Source organism: Drosophila montana, unplaced genomic scaffold (assembly GCF_035044405.1).
Source record: "Drosophila montana isolate Dmon_TW-CO22-7 unplaced genomic scaffold, ASM3504440v1 contig_2192_1, whole genome shotgun sequence".
NCBI classification, from domain to species: domain Eukaryota; kingdom Metazoa; phylum Arthropoda; class Insecta; order Diptera; family Drosophilidae; genus Drosophila; species Drosophila montana.
In genome coordinates, this window is record NW_026997087.1 from 309,684 (window position 1) to 329,934 (window position 20,251).

General features: G+C 45.2%; 3 protein-coding genes across 3 annotated transcripts; 1 reads left to right on the forward strand and 2 right to left on the reverse strand.

The window, feature by feature from the left end:
* The first annotated feature begins 83 nt into the window (after positions 1 to 83).
* Positions 84 to 2,143, forward strand: LOC135427639 (KIF-binding protein). The gene has a single exon (XM_064681205.1). It carries the CDS (start codon positions 191 to 193, stop codon positions 1,991 to 1,993), a length of 1,803 nt encoding a protein of 600 aa, XP_064537275.1. The 5' UTR covers positions 84 to 190; the 3' UTR covers positions 1,994 to 2,143.
* Positions 2,065 to 14,803, reverse strand: LOC135427638 (cilia- and flagella-associated protein 44). The gene is made up of 9 exons (XM_064681204.1): positions 14,622 to 14,803; positions 14,394 to 14,556; positions 12,522 to 14,338; positions 11,818 to 12,462; positions 11,642 to 11,749; positions 8,859 to 10,479; positions 4,487 to 4,909; positions 3,092 to 3,316; positions 2,065 to 3,035 (listed from the first exon to the last, which is right to left on the reverse strand). The coding sequence occupies exons 1-9, from the start codon at positions 14,732 to 14,734 to the stop codon at positions 2,133 to 2,135; spliced, it is 6,018 nt and encodes a 2,005-aa protein (XP_064537274.1). The 5' UTR covers positions 14,735 to 14,803; the 3' UTR covers positions 2,065 to 2,132.
* A 454-nt stretch (positions 14,804 to 15,257) lies between these two features.
* Positions 15,258 to 18,074, reverse strand: Marcal1 (SWI/SNF-related matrix-associated actin-dependent regulator of chromatin subfamily A-like protein 1). Its single transcript, XM_064681284.1, has 7 exons — positions 17,179 to 18,074; positions 16,627 to 17,117; positions 16,420 to 16,570; positions 16,199 to 16,363; positions 15,855 to 16,137; positions 15,602 to 15,796; positions 15,258 to 15,532 (listed from the first exon to the last, which is right to left on the reverse strand). The coding sequence occupies exons 1-7, from the start codon at positions 17,895 to 17,897 to the stop codon at positions 15,341 to 15,343; spliced, it is 2,196 nt and encodes a 731-aa protein (XP_064537354.1). The 5' UTR covers positions 17,898 to 18,074; the 3' UTR covers positions 15,258 to 15,340.
* Positions 18,075 to 20,251: the final 2,177 nt, after the last annotated feature.

Sequence of the window (20,251 nt, forward strand, 5' to 3'; positions counted from 1 at the left end):
AACAATGATACACGATGAATACAAAGCGCCATATATCGATATGTATAAAATGTGACCAGCTGTTCAAGCCGCTGAGCTTATCGGTCGACCACCACAATTTAGCTGAATAGGTATTAAAAAAATATGTCAGAAGTCTTAAGAAAAAAAAATTGAAAATTTTCGAAGTTAAGAAGCTTAAAGTACAAACAATATGGTTATTCCAAAGGAAGTGCTCAGCGACTATAAGGAGATGTTCGAGAAATCCAGCCAGCTGGTCGAGCAACACAGTCGCACCGATCCGCCCACGGATCCCTATCGCTCCCACTACAAAGCGCGCGACGTGCTCCTCAATTTAAAAAAACAACTCGACGATCAGCTGATCTCCATTCAAGCCGCCGAGGAAGACGGCGGCGAGGATGAGCTGCTGTACAAGGCAACGCTGGCGTTCACCTGTCGCGACCTGGGCCGCATCTATATCTACACCGAGGAGCCGGCCGAGGGCGAGAAGCTGCTCAACCGCTGCCTGGAGCTAGTGGAGCCGCTCAAGCTACGGCCAGAGGGCATTATACCATATGTGGGCGCGGTCAATGAGCTGAGCATTGTGCTGGCCTCCCGGCAGGAGTACAAGCGCTCCGTGGAGCTCCTGCTCCAAGCCGACCAGTGCTACGACGATTTCCAGCTGAGCGGCCAGACAGCGCTCACCATGGCCGATCTCTATAGCCCGCCCGATGAGCTGGAGGAGGAGTCCAGGGGCGAGAAGGAGCTGGAGAATCTCTATACGCTCTGCTGCTTCTATCTGGCACAGATGTACGGCCACCTGGGCGAGCCGGAAAAGTCGGCCCAGTGCTGCCATCGCACACTGCATCGCCAGTTGCAGCACAAATCCTACGATGCCGTTGACTTTGCATTGAACACGGCCACGCTATCGCAGTACTACATTGGCCAGGAGCGCTTCCGAGAGGCGCGCCATCATCTGGCCGCCGCCACGATCATCATGGCCGAGTACGAGGAGCACATGCTGCAGTCGGAGCTGAGCGAGCAGCAGCGCTCGGACATTGTGGAGACGTTCAAGCATCGCTATGCGGACGTGGCGCGCTGCTGGGCCAAGTACGGATTGCTCCTGCTGCAGACGTCCAAGGAGCGGCTGCTGCGCGACGACGAGGATGAGGCGCAGCGCCTGATCCGGGCCGTCGAGCAGTTGTCCCTGATGGACGAGGACTATCGCTTCGTCGACCTAGATCTGTCGGCCTGCGAGAGCCGCGTCACCTGCGACTATTGCCTGACCTTTGACGATGCCAAGCTCGTCTTTCACTTTGTCAACGAGTGGCTGGACGTGGCCAAGGAGTACTACAAGGCGGAGACCGAGGCCACGGAATATGCCAAGATTATACAGGACTATGCCGAGGCATACGAGCATATCGCCTTCTTCGAGGAGCTGCCGGAGAATCAGGCCAAGATGCACAAGCGCCGCGCCAAATACTTAGAGGATCTGCTCGAGCTGCTCGATCCCAGTCACTATCTGAAGATCTGCCGCGAGTGCTGGTACGTGGCGGGCACAGCGCATGCCGCCGTACTCGACGTCCGTCTCGACAGCATGAAGTTAAAGCAGTCGCCCACACCGGACGAGATCAAGCGAGTCAACCAGAGCTGTCTCAAGGCCATCAAGCACTTCGAGAACTATGTCAAATCTTATCTCGCACCCGATTCGAGCAGCAGCAGCAGCGGAAGCAGCGTCAGCCAGCAATGGCGCCCGAATATGGACATCGAGGAGCTGCGAACGATGCTCTACGCCCACTTCCATATCGGAAGGCTATACTACAAGCTGATTAGCGCACATCCACAGCACCAGCTGGAGCAGCTGAACCAGTGTCTCGTCTACTACAAGAGATTCAGCGAGGGCTGCGCCCTGCACAAGGAGCCCGCCGAGCAGCTGCACGGCGAGATTGGAGTTGTGCGCGAGATGCTCGATCTGTTGCCGCTCAAAATTAACACGGTCAAGAGACGTCTAGAGTAAATATATCTATCCCGCCTTTGCCGTTGCCGTTGCCGTTGCCGCCAAGCCTAATCCCCATATTCCAGTATATATGCATTCTCAAGCTTTATATGTTTATTAGTCAGCATAAAAATAAAATTAGTCCATGTTTAGGTCTAGCCTAGAACGGAAGTCCCGTGTTCGGTGTCGGCTTTTTACTGGCAATGCGAACCGCCAGCGGCGATTGACAGTTGGGCGGCTTGTATTGGCGCCGCTTGAGCAGTTCCCGCTGGATGCTGTTGCCCAGCTGGCGGATTGGCAGCGCTGTGATCCCGTCCAGCAGATTCTCCTGCGCATGCTTTAGTGTGCTGGTTATCAGCTCCTCGACATTGATGGCACGCGGATCGGACATGGGCTCGCGCTCCAGCACATCGACAATGATGCGCAGCGTCTCCTCCGCCTGGAACTCCTCGAGGGGCAGCACCTCGATCAGCTCCTTGAACATGTGCAGCACAAGGAACTGGGTGCGATTGACCACCTCGCAGACGCCGCGGGCGCACAGCGAATCCTTGGCATGCTCGAATATGCCCGAGATAAGCTCCTCGGTGTTCACGTCGGAGCGCTCGTAATCGAAGACGGCGACCACCTCGTTGAAGAGCTTACGCAAATCCTCGGCACGAATGTGTATGAAATACTTCTTGGGCACAATGCTCTCCAGATGCTCCGTGATGCACTCGGCAATGCGATCCGTGTATCTGCCCTGAAAGCTGTACGCCGCCTGGCACAGATACAGCGACGATCTCTGCGCAAACTTGCGCACATTCTCGGCTGTTGTGTGCCGGCCGAGAAACTGATTGAAGCTCTTCGTGACAATCATGTGCACGCGATCCATGATGAAGTCATCCGGCATGGGCGGCAGCATATATGCGTCCACATTGAGTATGGCCGGGCACACCTCCGTCTCGCTGCCAAGCGGAGGCGGCAGCAGCTCGCTGCGGACGACCTCCGGCGACGGCGGGATTAGCTCGTTTATCTGCAGCGGCTTCGCCTTGAGGCGCAGCGTACAGATCTCCCGCTCCAGGCACTATTGGACATTGGCTTAGTTTCGGCTGTGGACAAAAAGTGTTTGTGGCTACGCACCTCGATCTGCTGCAGCAGCTGGTTGTCGATGCCCATCAGCTTCTCGATGTCGTAGCTCAGGTTGAGCACCTGGGGACTGGCCCATTTGTTGTAGTTGCGCTCCTGGTTGTCCAGCAGCACGTCCAGCACGTTCTTCTGGTCGAGCAGTACCGTCTGTATGTTCACCTTCTCCGTGTTGTTTTGTGTCTCCTGGACCATTTCCTCCTCGCAGCGCGATAGCTCAATCTGGAGGTGGAGAAAATCGATGAGAACGCGTAGTTCCCGTTAATCTTGACAAGCACTTTGACATGAGCTGTGTGTCAACAAATGACTCAGTCTGAAGGATAGGATTAAAAGCTCATGTCAAGGGATTGTTAGTTTTGACAAGCACATTAACAGGGGGTAAGTCAAATTTATCTTATCAATTATTGTTGAATCCGAGTAGTGGGTAGTCCCCGTTAATCTTGACAAGCACTTTGACACGAACTCAACTGTGTGTCAGCAAATAACTCAGTCTAAAGACCAGTTTGAGACCATATTTAAAGCTCGTGTCAAGTGATTGTTAGTTTTGACAAGCACTTTGACAGGGGGTAAGTGAAATTAAATTTTTTTATCAAATATTAGTTGAATCCGAGTAGAAAATTAGAAAACATGATTTGCACTCTAGTGTTAAAGTTAACAAACGAATCTTAACTAACAGTTAAATCTTAAGAAATACCATTTTCTTATTTGCTGACAAGCACTTTGGCCTATAGTTAACCCGCACTAGCTTTTTAACTGATAGTTAAATTAGAAGTTCACTTTGGAATATGGTAATTGAGAATTAGCTCGTATCTCTTTTGTTAATTTTGACAAGCACTTTGACACGAACTTAATAAAATTTCATCTAATAATTCAAACTGAGGGCGATATGTTTAAGCTTGTAATATTAGTGAATAAGAAATGTTGACTAGCAGTTTAACATGAGGAAGTCTAGATTTTAACTGCTTGTCAAATATACGCTGAATCCTTATGGAGATTCGAGATTATATTCTCCAAGTTTGTTGAAAATTAAAAAAATCCTGAACTTTAGCTTGCATCCTCATGTAAAAGTTAACATGTACTTTAACATGAAGCGAAGTTTAACTTATCTAACTGCTTGCTAACTAACAGTTAACTATTTGGGAGTAACATTCAACTTGAACCTGCTATTAAACTGCTTCGTCTTGAGAAGCACTTTGACATGTAGGCTAAATTTAACAGCTTGTTAGTAAAGATAAAATGAACTTGAATACAGACTATTTAACTGCTTGTTAAACAAGAAAGCTTCATCATGAGGAGCACTTTGACATGTAGGCTAAATTTAACTGCTTGTTAGTGAAGATATAATGAACTTGAATACAGACTGAACCAGCATCTTTTCCGATTCAAACCCACCTGTCGCTCTCTGAACTCCTTTTCGAGTGCGCGCAGCTCCTCCTCCGCCGTTGTCTCCAGCTCAAATATGTAGCGCCGCAGCACCTCCTCCTCCAGCTCGTCCAGATTGATGATCAAGCCGAAACGCTTCATCATGGCCTGCTTGATCTCCTCCTCGAGCCGCGTTATCTCGAAGCGCATGAACTTGATGTCCCGATTCATGCGGCGCAAATGAATGAAATTGATGCGATGCCAGCGCCGCGTCGCCAACGTCTCCTCGTGCAGCTTCTCCGCCCGCCGGCGCAGATCGACCAGGATATCCGCATCGAAGAGTATGGCATTGGACACATCGCGAAAGTCCTCGCCCTCATAGAAATGCTGCAGCTGATCCATGCGCAAGATCGTGCTTATCTGCACCTTGTTGATCTCGTGCTGTCTATTGCGCTGCAGATCGGAGTGAGAAAATATATATGGGGGTGGGAAATTTTTGAGGGTTCCATTTTCACTTGAATTTTGACCAAAAATAATGTTGCCAGATTGCGATGGCGAATTGTTATAGAAGCCAAAGCAGGAACAACAAGCTAATAACAAGCATGGTGAAAATCGGTTGATTTTTGACCGAGTTATGAAGGTGGGAAGTTCGACCTATGTCTATATAGGATATTTGAGGATACCATTTTCACATGAATTTCGACCAAAAATAATGTTGTCACATTTGGATGCCAAATTGTTCTAGAGGTCAAACCATGAACAAAAAGACAAAGCTTATGAAAATCGGATGAGTTTTGACCGAGTTATGGAGGTGGGAAATTTCGACCTATGTCTATATAGGATATTTGAGGATACCATTTTCACATGAATTTCGACCAAAAATAATGTTGTCAGATTTGGATGCCAAATTGTTCTAGAGGTCAAACCATGAACAAAAAGACAAAGCTTATGAAAATCGCGATGAGTTTTGACCAAGTTATGGAGATGGGAAATTTCGACTATGTCTATATAGGATATTTGAGGATACCATTTTCACATGAATTTCGACCAAAAATAATGTTGTCAGATTTGGATGCCAAATTGTTCTAGAGGTCAAACCATGAACAAAAAGACAAAGCTTATGAAAATCGCATAAGTTTTGACCAAGTTATGGAGGTGGGAAATTTCGACCTATGTCTATATAGGATATTTGAGGACACAATTTGCACATGAATTTCGACCAAAAATAATGTTGTCAGATTTGGATGCCAAATTGTTCTAGAGGTCAAATAATGAACAAAAAGACAAAGCTTTTGAAAATCGGATGAGTTTTGACCGAGTTATGGAGGTGGGAAATTTCGACCTATGTCTATATAGGATATTTGAGGATACCATTTTCACATGAATTTCGACCAAAAATAATGTTGGCAGATTTGGATGCCAAATTTTCTAGAGGTCAAACCATGAACAAAAGACAAAGCTTTGAAAATCGGATGAGTTTTGACCAGTATGGGTGGGAAATTTCGACTATGTCTATATGGATATTTGGGACCATTTTCACATGAATTTCGACAAAAAATGTTGCAATTTGGATGCAAATTGTCTAGAGCAAACCTGAACAAAAGACAAGCTTATGAAAATCGGATGAGTTTTGACCGAGTTATGAAGTGGGAAATTTCGACTTATGTCTATATAGGATATTTGGGATACCATTTTCACATGAATTTCGACCAAAAATAATGTTGTCACATTTGGATGCCAAATTGATCTAGAGGTCAAACCATGAACAAAAAGACAAAGCTTATGAAAATCGCATAAGTTTTGACCAAGTTATGGAGATGGGAAATTTCGACTTATGTCTATATAGGATATTTGTGGACACAATTTGCACATGAATTTCGACCAAAAATAATGTTGTCAGATTTGGATGCCAAATTGTTCTAGAGGTCAAACCGTGAACAAAAAGACAAAGCTTATGAAAATCGGATGAGTTTTGACCGAGTTATGAAGGTGGGAAATTTCGACTTATGTCTATATAGGATATTTGAGGACACAATTTGCACATGAATTTCGACCAAAAATAATGTTGTCAGATTTGGATGCCAAATTGTTCTAGAGGTCAAACCGTGAACAAAAAGACAAAGCTTATGAAAATCCATAGTTTTGACCAGTTATGAGTGGGAAATTTCGACTATGTCTATATAGGATACTGAGGATACCATTTCACATGAATTTCGACCAAAAATAATGTTGTCAGATTTGGATGCCAAATTGATCTAGAGGTCAAACCATGAACAAAAAGACAAAGCTTATGAAAATCGGATAAGTTTTGACCAAGTTATGGAGATGGGAAATTTCGAACTATGTCTATATAGGATATTTGTGGACACAATTTGCACATGAATTTCGACCAAAAATAATGTTGTCAGATTTGGATGCCAAATTGTTCTAGAGGTCAAACCATGAACAAAAAGACAAAGCTTCTGAAAATCGGATGAGTTTTGACCGAGTTATGGGGGTGGGAAATTTCGACCTATGTCTATATAGGATATTTGAGGATACCATTTTCACATGAATTTCGACCAAAAATAATGTTGTCACATTTGGATGCCAAATTGATCTAGAGGTCAAACCATGAACAAAAAGACAAAGCTTATGAAAATCGCATAAGTTTTGACCAAGTTATGGAGATGGGAAATTTCGAACTATGTCTATATAGGATATTTGTGGACACAATTTGCACATGAATTTCGACCAAAAATAATGTTGTCAGATTTGGATGCCAAATTGTTCTAGAGGTCAAATAATGAACAAAAAGAAAGAGCTTTTGAAAATCGGATGAGTTTTGACCGAGTTATGGGGGTGGGAAATTTCGACCTATGTCTATATAGGATATTTGAGGATACCATTTTCAAATGAATATCGAACAAAAATTATGTTGTCAGATTTGGATGCCAAATTGTTCTAGAGGTCAAATAATGAACAAAAAGACAAAGCCTCTGAAAATCGGATGAGTTTTGACCGAGCTATGAAGGTGGGATATTTCGACTTATGTCTATATGGGATATTTGAGAATACCATTTTCACATGAATTTCGACCAAAAATAATGTTGGCAGATTTGGATGCCAAATTTATCTAGAGGTCAAACCATGAACAAAACGACAAAGCTTGTGAAAATCGGATGAGTTTTGACCGAGCTATGAAGGTGGGAAATTTCGACCTATGTCTATATAGGATATTTGAGAATACCATTTTCACATGAATTTCGACCAAAAATATTGTTGGCAGATTTGGATGCCAAATTTATCTAGAGGTCAAACCATGAACAAAACGACAAAGCTTATGAAAATCGGATGAGTTTTGACCGAGTTATGAAAGTGGGAAATTTCGACTTATGTCTATATGGGATATTTGCGAATACCATTTTCACATGAATTTCGACCAAAAATAATGTTGGTAGATTTGGATGCCAAATTGATCTTGAGGTCAAACCATGAACAAAAAGACAAAGCTTGTTAAAATCGGATGAGTTTTGACCGAGTTATGAGGTTGGGAAATTTCGACCTATGTCGAACTTTATAACTTCTATAAAATCTCTTCTAGTCTCTACCCACAAAATCTCACGCTTCGTTTTGCCTGAGCCCCAAATTATGAAAAATATAATCCCTAAATAACTTCAGAATTAATTTTCTGATATGAATGAGTTTTTCAGGGCCTTCAAGAAGACATTCAAATGTGTCTATATATGAAAAATCAAGACTAATCAATACCTCTAAAAAAGAGCAGGCGAAACTTATGCATAAAGTGAAATTTTCCTGTCCTTAGTTCAGTTCAGTTTTGAAATATGGACATAAAACCACTCATAGATAACGATACATATCGATCTTGAGTATGTGCGATTGCTATCGATTTTTGAAAAATTTATCTGCATGTGATATCGAATTAAATTCTTTTCGTATATAAAACAAGGGCCAGAACAAACTCAGAGTCTTTGACTCAGCTCAATTTCGAGATATGCAAATACCCACTCGCAAAAATCGATATATATCAATTTACCAATCTCACAAAAACCGATATGTATCGATTTTGTGTATATGCTGGATATTTTTCGATATTTTGTATGTGATTTAGGAATTTTGTCTTTGGCTCATCGAAATAATTTTATGGAACCAAGCGTTAATCGATAATTATCGATTTTGGGGCTCTAAAAAGCCCGTGAAATACAGATGGACTTTAGAAAGATGAAAGAATTCTTCTCCTGACTTCCAAATACATATGCACTCCAATTGCTCTCCATGATTACAAGGTATAAGAAATATTCCGCTCGACCTACCCGAAATCGATATTTATCGATATCGAAAATATGCTGGAGTTTTCGATATTTTCCCTGTTATAAAGGAATTATTATTCCACTCGACCTACCCGAAACTCTAGGAGCGTATTCTTCTCGCGCTGGTAGACTTCCTCGTGGTACTTCATCTTGGTCTGCATTTCGGCAATCTCGCGACGCTTGCGCTCCACGTCCCGATGGCAGTCGGCGAGGGTGCGCTCGAAAGCGTGTCGATCGGCCCGCATGGAGAAGGACCATTCGTAGAGGGTGCGATCCAGGCCGGTGGGGCAGGTGGCCTCGTCCAGGCGTATGGTGGTCATATCGAGGGAATCGACGCTCTGGGCATCGACGCCCTCGTCCTCGCTGGACGATGACGAGGAGGAGGACGATGAGGATTCCTCGTCATCGCCGTGGACACGCTTCGGCGGACGCCATTTCTTTTTGAAGATGCGACGCAAAAAGTCATAGAACTTATGTCCCTTCACCGTGTTCATGAAGGTCGTCTGCAGTCCGGCGATTTGCTCGTTGATTTTCTCGATGCTCTTGCGCAATTCCTCCAGCTGCCGGTTGGTGGCATTGATCACAACCTGCAGCTCATTCCGAATGCTCATCGCCTGTTTGGCGTTCAGCAGCAGCTGCGACTCGATCTCCTCGCTGTCGCGCAATATGTACAGCTCCTGGTTGAGCGTGATCAGGTAGGAGGATAGGAATTCCGCATCCATTTTCACGTGGAAGCGTTGCGCCTGAATCTTGTCCAGCTCCAGATCGAACAAGCGTATCTCCTCGTCGACCTCGGACAAGATTTGCAGCTGCTCGACGACCAGGAGGCGGAGCCAGCGATGCCGCATCTCCATGATCATGGGCGAATCGCCCTCCTCGTTCACCTCAAAGTAGGCCGGATCGGTGACCGGCGGCAAGCTGTTTATATAGTCGATCATCTCGTCCTGCGGCAGCGTGCTCTTCAGCTTGGAGATCTGCAGCGCCTTGAACTTGGTCACCTCGTGCAATTCGGGGCTATCCAAGGCGGCCATTTCGTACAGGCTAACATTGTCCAGCGTCATCTGCGGCTGCCTGGCTTCAATCAGCTCCTCGACGCTCCAATCCAGATAGAGTATGTCATCCACATTGACGCCGCAGCCGGGCATGCAGTGCTCGATGAGATTCAGCTCGGGATACTCCATTTCCATGTCGATCTCCTTGATCTCCCGGATGTCCATGCGATTCAGCTCCGGCAGATACTGGTGTATGACCCGTAGTCTTTCGCGGCGCTTCTGTATGAACTCCATGAGATCCTTTTTGCGGTCGCGCAACATCATCACGCGCTGATTGTACGAGTCGAGTATATCGAAATATCGCTCCCGGCACTCCACGATCTCAATGTACTTGGCCGTCAGGGTCTCCGAGGTCTTCGGCTCGTAGTCCGCTCCGATCTTCAGCTTGTAGTCGCCCAGACTGCGCATCGCGAGCGCAATCTGTGCATCGTCGTCGGGATGATTGCGGTTCGGATCGGGCTTCTGGCGCTCCAGCTTGTCCCAGTCGAAGATTCGCCGCACCTCGTACAGCTGCCGCTTCCGGTATCGCATCAGCAGGCGCATCATCTTTTTGCTAAATCTGGGCGTTATGCTCATCGGATCACGTCCAAAGAAGAACGTCTCCGGCGGCGGACCACCCATCAGATCCTCCTTCACATCGTCGGCTGTTATCTCGGTCAGCCTAACGAATGGAATTTGTTAAATGTGCGGATGGACTTTATAGGAAATAAAACTAGTGTACGTTCGATATTTATCGATTTTGGCAAAGGTGGAAATATCAAAGGGAATGTAATATAGAAAAAGTTTAGCTAAAAATTCCAAGTGCACCCAAGGTTTCCACAGGAATTAAAAGTGGAAGAGAACTTAACTGGAATAAAAGTATAAATAGAGTTAAATCAAAGAAATATGCATGCAATAATTGGGGAAATTTAACAAATTTTAAGCCTATTAACAAAGGAAGTTTTAAATTAAATTCTTCTTTTAGAAACAATTGAAGAGAAACAGCTTTAAAAGGTTAAGAATGGAAGATAAAGCAAGGTTTACAAGGAAGTCTTCCAAATTCAGCTTCTTGAATCTATAAGAGGAATAAGAGGAAATACAACCAAAAATGAATGAAATTTCGATTAATTTTACAGGTCATCTTAGAAGTATAAACGTATATAAAACCCGGTTTAACTAAAAATTTCTTCCAAGTGCATCCCTAAGGAATTTACAGTGGAAGATCACATAATTGGAATAAAGGTATAAAATAAGATAATTAAAAGAAATATGTATGGATTAATTAGGGAAATTAGGAAAATGTTAAACCTATTAACAAAGGATTTTTTAAATTGAATTCCTTCTTGAAGTGAAGCGGTTACAACGAAAGATAAAGCAAGGTTTACAGGGAATTTACGGCGGAAGATGACATAATTGGAATACAAGTATAAGGTTAAATTAAAGAAATATATGTGGAATAATTAAGGAAATTTGGGAAATTAGAACAATTTTAAGCCTTGAAGCAACTGATGAAAAGCAGCTTTAAAAGGTTACAACGGAAGATAAAGCAAGGTTTACAAGGAAGTCTTCTAAATTCAGCTTCTGGATACTAAAAACTAGAGGAAATATAACAAAAAATGATCTTCTTAAGAGTATATGAATAGCATGCTTATGTGCAATACTGCTTAGTCTAACTAGTTAGTTAATTGACTTGGTTGGACACTCTTACACTACGGGCGGCTCTGGCACAAGCTCGTCGCTTTCTCTGCTGCTTGTTGGCGGTTGTTTTTCAAAAATAATTCAAATTTATTTATATTATATTTTCATTTACGAATGGAGGATAAGGAGCTAATCCTCACGCTTACCGCATGTCCTGCTCCATTTTGAGACGTTCCTCGATGTCGCGCTTGATTTGCTGAAATTCCTCGCCCAGCGTCTCCAAGCGAAACGTGGACACCGCATCGATATTGGCACTATTTGAATTTGTGAGATCTTAGATCTATTCGTGATCTGCGTGGATGTCAAGGATCAAGGGACTTACCAGAGCGGCGTCACGGTGAAGGGCACATGGTCGAGTTTTTGGAGGAAATGATTCAAGAGCTTTCTGTGGCCGACCTGGGCAAACTCCAGATCGTAGGCCAGATCCTCGCGCACATCGTCCAGCTCGGCTTGCAGCTCGTCCCGGATTTGTTGCGTGATCCGTTCATCGAGCAGCAGATCTTTGTGCGCGACGCGCAGACCCGCCGGCAGATCCTCGTTCCGTTTGATAATCTCAAAGTAAACGCTCTGCAAGGCGCCAATCTTGGCCAGGACATCGCGATCATGCGCCTCGGCTGCCTCCTGTTGCCGCTTCAGCTCCGCATTGATCTTCTCCTGCTCCAGCGACGGTGTCTCCGGATCGATTATGTCCCCGACAGCTTTGGGGCTGGGCAACGCCGGCAGATTCGGCCTCAGCAAGTTCCTTTTCACCTTCGGCCCCTCCCACTTGTAGAGGAAGACATTGCCGTCGTAGCCAACGCTGACCAGATGCTCGCCATTATAGCTGCTCACGATGCAGGGTATGATGCCCTTGAGGGAATCGTGCATCGGATAGCTCCGATAGTCAGCCAGATCCGTAAAGTCCTCAGGATTCAGACGATTAATCCTCAGGCTGCCGTTCTTCATGCCAAATATGATGAACTCATCGCTGCGGCAAGAAGGATCAGAGTTGGAAGATCTGGAAGATCTGAAAGTCGGGGGACTTACACAATGTAATAGGAGTGTATCTCGATGTCATCGGCATCCGCTATCAAGGTGCAGATCTTCGGTTCCGGGCTCTCAAAGTCCAGCTCATAGACATAGCCGGCATCGTAGCCCGCCATTGATAGCCAGATCGTGTCGCGATCCGTGTAGCGCAGCCAGATGATGCGATTGGGCACGGCGGGTATATGCAGCGGATCCTCCTCCTCGTCGGGCTCCGAATCGACCAGGGCGCTCTCTATGTCGATTTGTAGACCCGGATTCGCTTGCTTCAGCTTATCGATTTCGCGCAATTTGCGCTCCTTTTTCTTCTCCTTGCGCTTCTTGATTTTCTCCCGCTTCAGGTCGCGGCGAATGCGACTCTTGACGGAGACGAAGCGCGTGCTGCGCATGCGTGCCGCATCCGTCAGATTGTAGGTGAGATAGGTCTCCTCCTCGGTGACATCGGTGCGTATATTGTACTCGTAAACCTCGCCGCCCTTGCAGCCGATCAGCACCACGGCGGGATCCTCCAGGTGCCAGTAGAAGCAGCTGGGCACCGCCTTCAGCTCGACAAATCCCAGCGGCTGCAGCTCCACCAGCTGCTCCGCATCATTGCCCAGCTTATAGATGAACATGCTCCGATCTGCCGAGCCGCTGATCAGCAGGCTGCACGCCCGATTCACGCTGATCCCGGTGATGGGCGCCGTGTGCGCCTTGTAGGCGCGCACCAGATGCACCGAGGCCTTTGACGGCACGCTGAGATCGAGGAAGAGCTGACGCAGTATGCCGTCCTCGAAGCCGGCAATCAGCTCCGTGCCCAGGCTGGAGATCTGTGTGTCCAGCCAAAGGATGTCCACGCCGTTGGCCGCAAATTGTTTCTCCAAAATGAGCTTCTTCTGCTCGTACTCGTAGATGAAGATCTTGCCCGTCTCGGAGAGGGCCAGCAGATGCGGCGAAATGGGCGACATTTGGGCCGCCAGGACGCGTCCGCCCACGCACGAGTAGAGCTGCTTTGACGGCCTCGGGACATCGTAGGTATTGATGTCGCAGAACCAAATCCCGCCGCCGCCATCCTGCGCATAATACCCGAAATCCGACTCGTCGTGGGGCTTGACCTTCTGCATGGCGCGCAGCTCGACTTCGGATATCTTGAACTCATAGATGGGATCGATTTCAACGAAAAGATCATCCTCGGGCGGATCGGCCAGATCGACGGTCTCCCAAAACCAGACGCGCACATAGCCATCCATGCCCACGGTCGTGACCTCCCCGTTCTTCATGGTGATCCGCGTTATGGGCTTCTCATGGCACGGCTTGCGGCCCTTGCGGCACACCTCGAACTTGATCAGGCCCGCCTCCCACAGCAGCATGTTGCCCCAGTCGCAGCCCGAGATGACATTCTCGTCGGGCAGCATATACATCGCATAGATATCGCTAAAGTCCGTCTTGCCAAAGCGTCCCAGGTCGCCCTTCAGCTTGAGGCCCGTAAACGTGTTTGCCATCTTCCAGAACTTGATGTGACTCAGGCCGGAGGAGCACAACAGTATTGGATTGTGCTCCGAGAAGTGCACGAACAGTATGTTGCTCTGAAAGGATTTGGCGCGCAGCACCACCTCGGCGCGCTCCCAGCGCCAAATCGTGATAATAAAGTCCGGATAGCCAGCCTGGGAGGCGAACAGCTCGCCGCTCGAATTGTAGGAGCCGGCTGTAAAGCAGTTCCTGGCCGCATTCGTTAGCTTGATGCGAACATCATGCGAGGGATACTCATAGATAAAGATCGTCGGCTTGGGTCCGTTCTCACCGACGGTAAACAGATTATTGAACTCGGGCCGCTCGTTTTTCTGTAAAAGTTTGTGCTTGGAATTTTTGTGGATTTTTGATACTCGACCTACGCACCGTTATGAAGCCAACCCCACAGCCAAAGACGGTCTGTCGGAAGGTGACCTCGCGCCTCGATATGCTAAAGTAGTGCAGAAAATTGCCGGAGGCAAAGATCAGGGTATCATCGTCCGCCAGCACCAGGTTGAACAGCCGCTTGCAATCGTAGCCAAAGGAGTGCCTGCAGAAAAACTCGCAGGAATATATTCAGGGAGAGGATGGATAGAGGATGGTATCTGGACCTACTGCAGGCTGAGGATGTCGGTTAGGAAGGACACATTGTAGTCATCGTCGAACAGATCCTCCTCCTCGCCCTCGGCGCCCACGGGCTCGACCACATCGCCCATTGAGCTATCCATGCCTCTCGGTTTATTTATTTATCTTATTGTTTTGAGTCAATTCAAAAAGTTTTCTCGACTATTGTTTGAATCGTTGCCAAGGCACTTACGAATCCATTTATTTACAAATACTTTTGCCGCGGGGCATGCGCAAAGGAAAGGTATCCTTTCGGCAAGAGCTGAAGGAAATCTGAAATATTGAAGATGTTTTTATATATATTTCTATAGTTAGACAATGATTTAAACAAAAACTCACATTCCAATCGATTGTTCCTATAAGAGCTATATTATATAGAAAACAGTTGTTGTTGTTATGAGCATAATAAATAATAATAATAATTGTTATTAGCTATATAATATACTCGCCCGATCCTGCCTGTTCCGACGCATATCGAAGCACGCAAACTTGGCTAAATCGACGCAATTCTTGATACTGCTAAAGAATGAATATTTACACTTATTTAAACTTTACTTTAAACTCTTTTTAAAACAAGGTTTTATAGCTTAGATCTAGACAGGTTTCGCTCTCTTGAGCTTAGACATATTATGAAATTTAAATGAAACTTGATTTATTCGTACAATTGCATTAAGAAAACCTAACAAAATATATAAGTTATAACTAAACAATCAAAAGACCAAATCCCTAAATGCATCATCGTCGTCTTCGTTGAAAAAGGCGGCTATATCCTTTTCAGTATCTACAATGGGCTGGTCCTTATCGCAGGCCGGCGCCGGCACCGGTGCAAAGTGTTGCTCGATTGTGCCCTTTTTGGCTGGTGTCGATTTATTTGGTGAGAAGAACTCTTCAATTTTTCGCGACTGCAACGAAAAGTGCAAAAGAAAATTAAACCGATTGCAAATGGATTTTAATTGGAGCTACTAATTTACCGTTGTGGGCGCGGCGGTGTGCGTGGCATGCTGCAGATTCTCGGCAAAGACGCCCACTTTGCTGAGCACTTCCTGCTTGTTGCGCAGCATATTCCAGATGGTATCATCCGCCGTTTGATTGGCCATCAGATATCGACAGACCACGGGCTTTGTCTGGCCAATGCGATGGGCGCGACTCTCGGCCTGCGCCAGAGTCTGCAATAATTGATAACATAATAAAAGAATATACAAATATGCATGAGCTCAGGCATACGCTAGGATTCCAGTCGAGCTCCGCGAATACAATCATTTCGGCGGCGGTCAGCGTAATGCCCGCATTGCAGGCTTTCAGCGACAGCACCGCCGCCTTGCAGCTGCTCTTCTTTTGAAAGGTGTCCACGTAGGCGGCTCTCACATCGCTGCGCGTCTGTCCATCGATGCGTATGAACGAGACCCTCAGCCCATTTAGACAATCGCTGATGGCATCCATCATGACGCGATGATGCGCAAAAATTATGAATTTGATTGGCTCCTTAACCAAGGTCTTTAGATAGGCGCTGCTTAGCGAGAGAAGGGATAAGCTTTACCAAGATTCAGGCTTTAGCCTTCAATATTTACCAGACGGCGCGCGTTTTGACCTCCGCTGTGCGCGCATAGAAGCGCAGCAGCAGCTCCTCGCGAGACTTGCCCTTGGCCTTCTGCAGCTCGTTGTTGAGCTCATGGCAAGTCGTCTTCGCATCGTCATTGGACCAAACCAGCGCCGGATCAAGCACAACTGTTTCACTGCGCAGAGATATATGAAATATTAATTGGATTTAATAAGAATTGAATTAACGTACCGATTCTTCTCGACCAGCTGCGGCAACACCTCGGCCTTGGTGCGCCTCAGCATGTATTTATGCAATAAAATCACCCTCAGTTCCTCCAAATTCGATTGGCCATTCGCATCCCAGCCAAAGTGCGTCTGCTTGCCATCACAATAGCGCGAGGCTGGCATTTAAATATATTACAAATTGATTTATATACCTCTAGTTTAGTTGACTTACTGAACTCCATGAAGTTCATGAACCGGCTGTCCACCAGCTGCAGCTGCGTGAAGAGCTCAAGCGGACGCGAGAGAGCGGGCGTGCCGGACAAGAGAATGACACGCTTGGCCTGATCCGCCAGGCGCTTGGCCACCGCCGTGCACTTGGCCTTGCCGTTCTTGAGCGTGTGCGACTCATCGTAGATGACAAAGCCGAATTTGCGCTGCAGCAGCTTGTCCATGTAGCGCTCCATCATGTTGTAGCTGGTGATGAGGATCTTGGCATCGGTCAGATACACCTGATTGTTGGTCAGCACCTGGATGCAGTGCACGGACACGGACGGCAACAGCTCCGTTATGTGCATAGCCCAGGCATCGCGTGTGCTGGCCGTGGTGCAGATGAGCAGGGGCCAATCATCCTTGAAGTAGTCGGCCACGGCGAGCGCCTGATATGTCTTGCCCAGGCCCATTTCATCGCAGATCATGACGCGCCCCTGCTGCGCAATGGCGAAACTGTAAGAGAAATTAGTAGTAGATTAGAAGAGCGGGGCCAACCAAGTGCGATGCCACTCACCAGACGCCCTCCTCCTGAAAGGGCATCAGCTTCTGGCCCAGCGTCGGGTCAATCGAAGCCAAGACGCTGCGCTCCAGCGGCTTCGGCGGCTGTTTGCACAATTCAATGATTTTCTTTGGTATGGTGCCAATAAGCACATGTGGCTTGAGATCGCCTACGTGCTGCTGCAGCAACTGGTAGTCCTTCAGATCGAAATCCCAGTTCCGTGTCTGGCTGTCGTACGATTTGCTGGGCATATTCTTGAACACTTCTATGAGCTTTTCGTGATAGCCCGAGGCGGCAACGGCAAAGCGCTGTGCGCTTATCATATAGATGCGGCAGTTGATGGATTTTACAAACACAGCAGCGAGCGGCTGCTGTTTATCGGGACTGAGCTGCAGCTTGGGCTTGTGATACGGATGAGCAGCTGCGCGGCCCAGTTCCCGCGTACTTGTTGACTTTATGGCTTTGAGCGCATTCAAAAAGGAGGAGCTCTTGTTTTGGCTGCTATTGTTGTTGTTGTTGTTGTTGTTATTGGTGACAGTTGGGCCTTTTGGTGCATTGCTTTGTGGCGGGGATCTGTAAAAGTTGGCCGCCGACTTGGCGCCCAGCTGCTCGCTGACACTTGTTGTGGTTTTTGTACTTGAATTTATCGACGGCGCTTGGGCTTTTTTCGCCTGCAGCTTGGCCAGTGCAATGCGTCGCTTCTCAGCTATCTCAGCAGCCGTACAGACGGACATGGTTATCGCTGCTAATATTTATTTGCAGGATATGCCTCGCTTAGAATTTGATTACAAATAAGCAAAGCGCTCGAAACAAGGCACAAACAGGGTTGATTCGCGAACAGCTGTTCGCGCTCAACAGATGGCGCGAACAAATGCGTTTGATTTAAATGTGAGTTTTAGATTTGTATCAGTGCATAATATATTTGTACTTAATATTATAATTATATATTATATTGACATTTAATCACGCAAGCCTCTTAAGTTATCATGACCGTAAATCTGCTGATTAAACAACTATCGAACCGTGTAAATGCCATATACTCGGAATTGTCAACGTTATTAATGGCAACATTGTAAAAATTAGCTTAATATTTTGCAAGCAAAGGAGGATGTCATTTGTAGAATCTTTTTGACAATTGAATGTTAATATAAATTGCTATTTGTTTTTAGATATCAAGTAAGCCAAAATGAATTTAATCCATTATTTTGTTTATATTCCTTGCACTCTTCTCCTTTTATATGGCGAAGTTGTTTTGCTATCGATATTTTTAGCCAAGAACGGCTTTGCTGCCAACCTACTTTCTTTTTGTAACTATATGTCTATCGATCGGAGCTATCGGTTATTGTGCGGCCGCCACACACTATCGATATCAAGAGCCGCAAAGTAACAGTAAAAGTCAAAACCGTATAAATTTTTGTGTGCAATTGTTAATTGAGTGAAAACATAAAATTACTTAGTGCAAATAGTTAAATTTAATCTCTCGCTGCTAAATAGACACCCGTGTAATGGACGTGAATATTTTTAGTGCTAAGTGGAGCTCGAAGCTAAGCTTCTGACAAAGATACCTACAAGCATACACACATATAGATGTATGCCCATTGGAGCTCCAAGCTAAACTTCTTACAAAGATACATACAAACATACACACATACATACATATGTTTTTCATCTGCCGGTGAGCAATGAAGTCTGAGAGTAAAATATAAAATAAAAATAAAAATAATAATAAGTTTAAGCTAGTTGCAGGATAATTATACTTAAACTTATACTTGTACTTATACTTATACTTATACTTATACTTATACTTATACTTATACTTATACTTATACTTATACTTATACTTATACTTATACTTATACTTATACTTATACTTATACTTATACTTATACTTATACTTATACTTATACTTATACTTATACTTATACTTATACTTATACTTATACTTATACTTATACTTATACTTATACTTATACTTATACTTATACTTATACTTATACTTATACTTATACTTATACTTATACTTATACTTATACTTATACTTATACTTATACTTATACTTATACTTATACTTATACTTATACTTATACTTATACTTCCTATTGCACATATAAGTATAAGAATTTGGGTTTTTTGGGTTCTACTCACAATTTCTCTCTTCGTTCTCCCAGTTCTTTTTCATATATATTATTCAGAACGACTTTATCATATGGGTTATTCCATGTTTTCATAGTATACGATGTTGATTCACTTTCTGGTGGATTTCTTTTCCCACAACAAATCAAAATTTGGAATATTCTTCACACATGTAAACTGCAAATACATTTCCCTGCTTCAGTTTACATGCACATTTGTCAAATGCAAATGTGACATGCCGAAGTATGGAACATTTTTGCAAATTTGAAAACCTCGATTGAAATAACCTGTCCAAGTGTGGGTATGTCTGGTCTGTTCCGGCTGTCCGACGGTCTGCCCTGTCCGTCGGCAAATAGAAAATGTCAATAAAATGAGAAAATGTGGAAGTATTTGCTGAGCTTTACATTAGAAAAAGATGTTGAAGATGTGCACCTGGGCGACCTGGGGACCAACTGCATAGGAATTCCATAATTTAATTGATTTGCCTGGCCTTGGCATACGCACACACACATGTACACATTCGCAAAAACATTGGAGCCCTTGGGGCTGCGCTGTGTTTTGTTTCATTGCTGCAGTTTCCGTTGTCGTCATCTTTGATGTTGTTACCATTTCGATTTGATTATATACAGCCCGCCGGTTATTTGCATTTGACGTGCTGCGCATCGCTGCATTCACGGCATTGTCGGAATCATCGCATTAATCACAAACAAAGGGCGCAACTGGCTCAAGGACATGGCCATGTTGCTCATACGCCACCGCACGTCAAAAACTTTGCTCTCCTTTAATACCCTGTACACATTGCAAATAGATAATGAAGTCGTTCAAAAGAATGCTAGGAATCGGGGCTTGTATGAGTTGAGTATATATATATAGAGTTTATATATACATTCAAGTTGAACCAGTTATATTTATCTGTTCCTCTTTTTCTCTGTATGAAAGCGTATTAATGATCGAT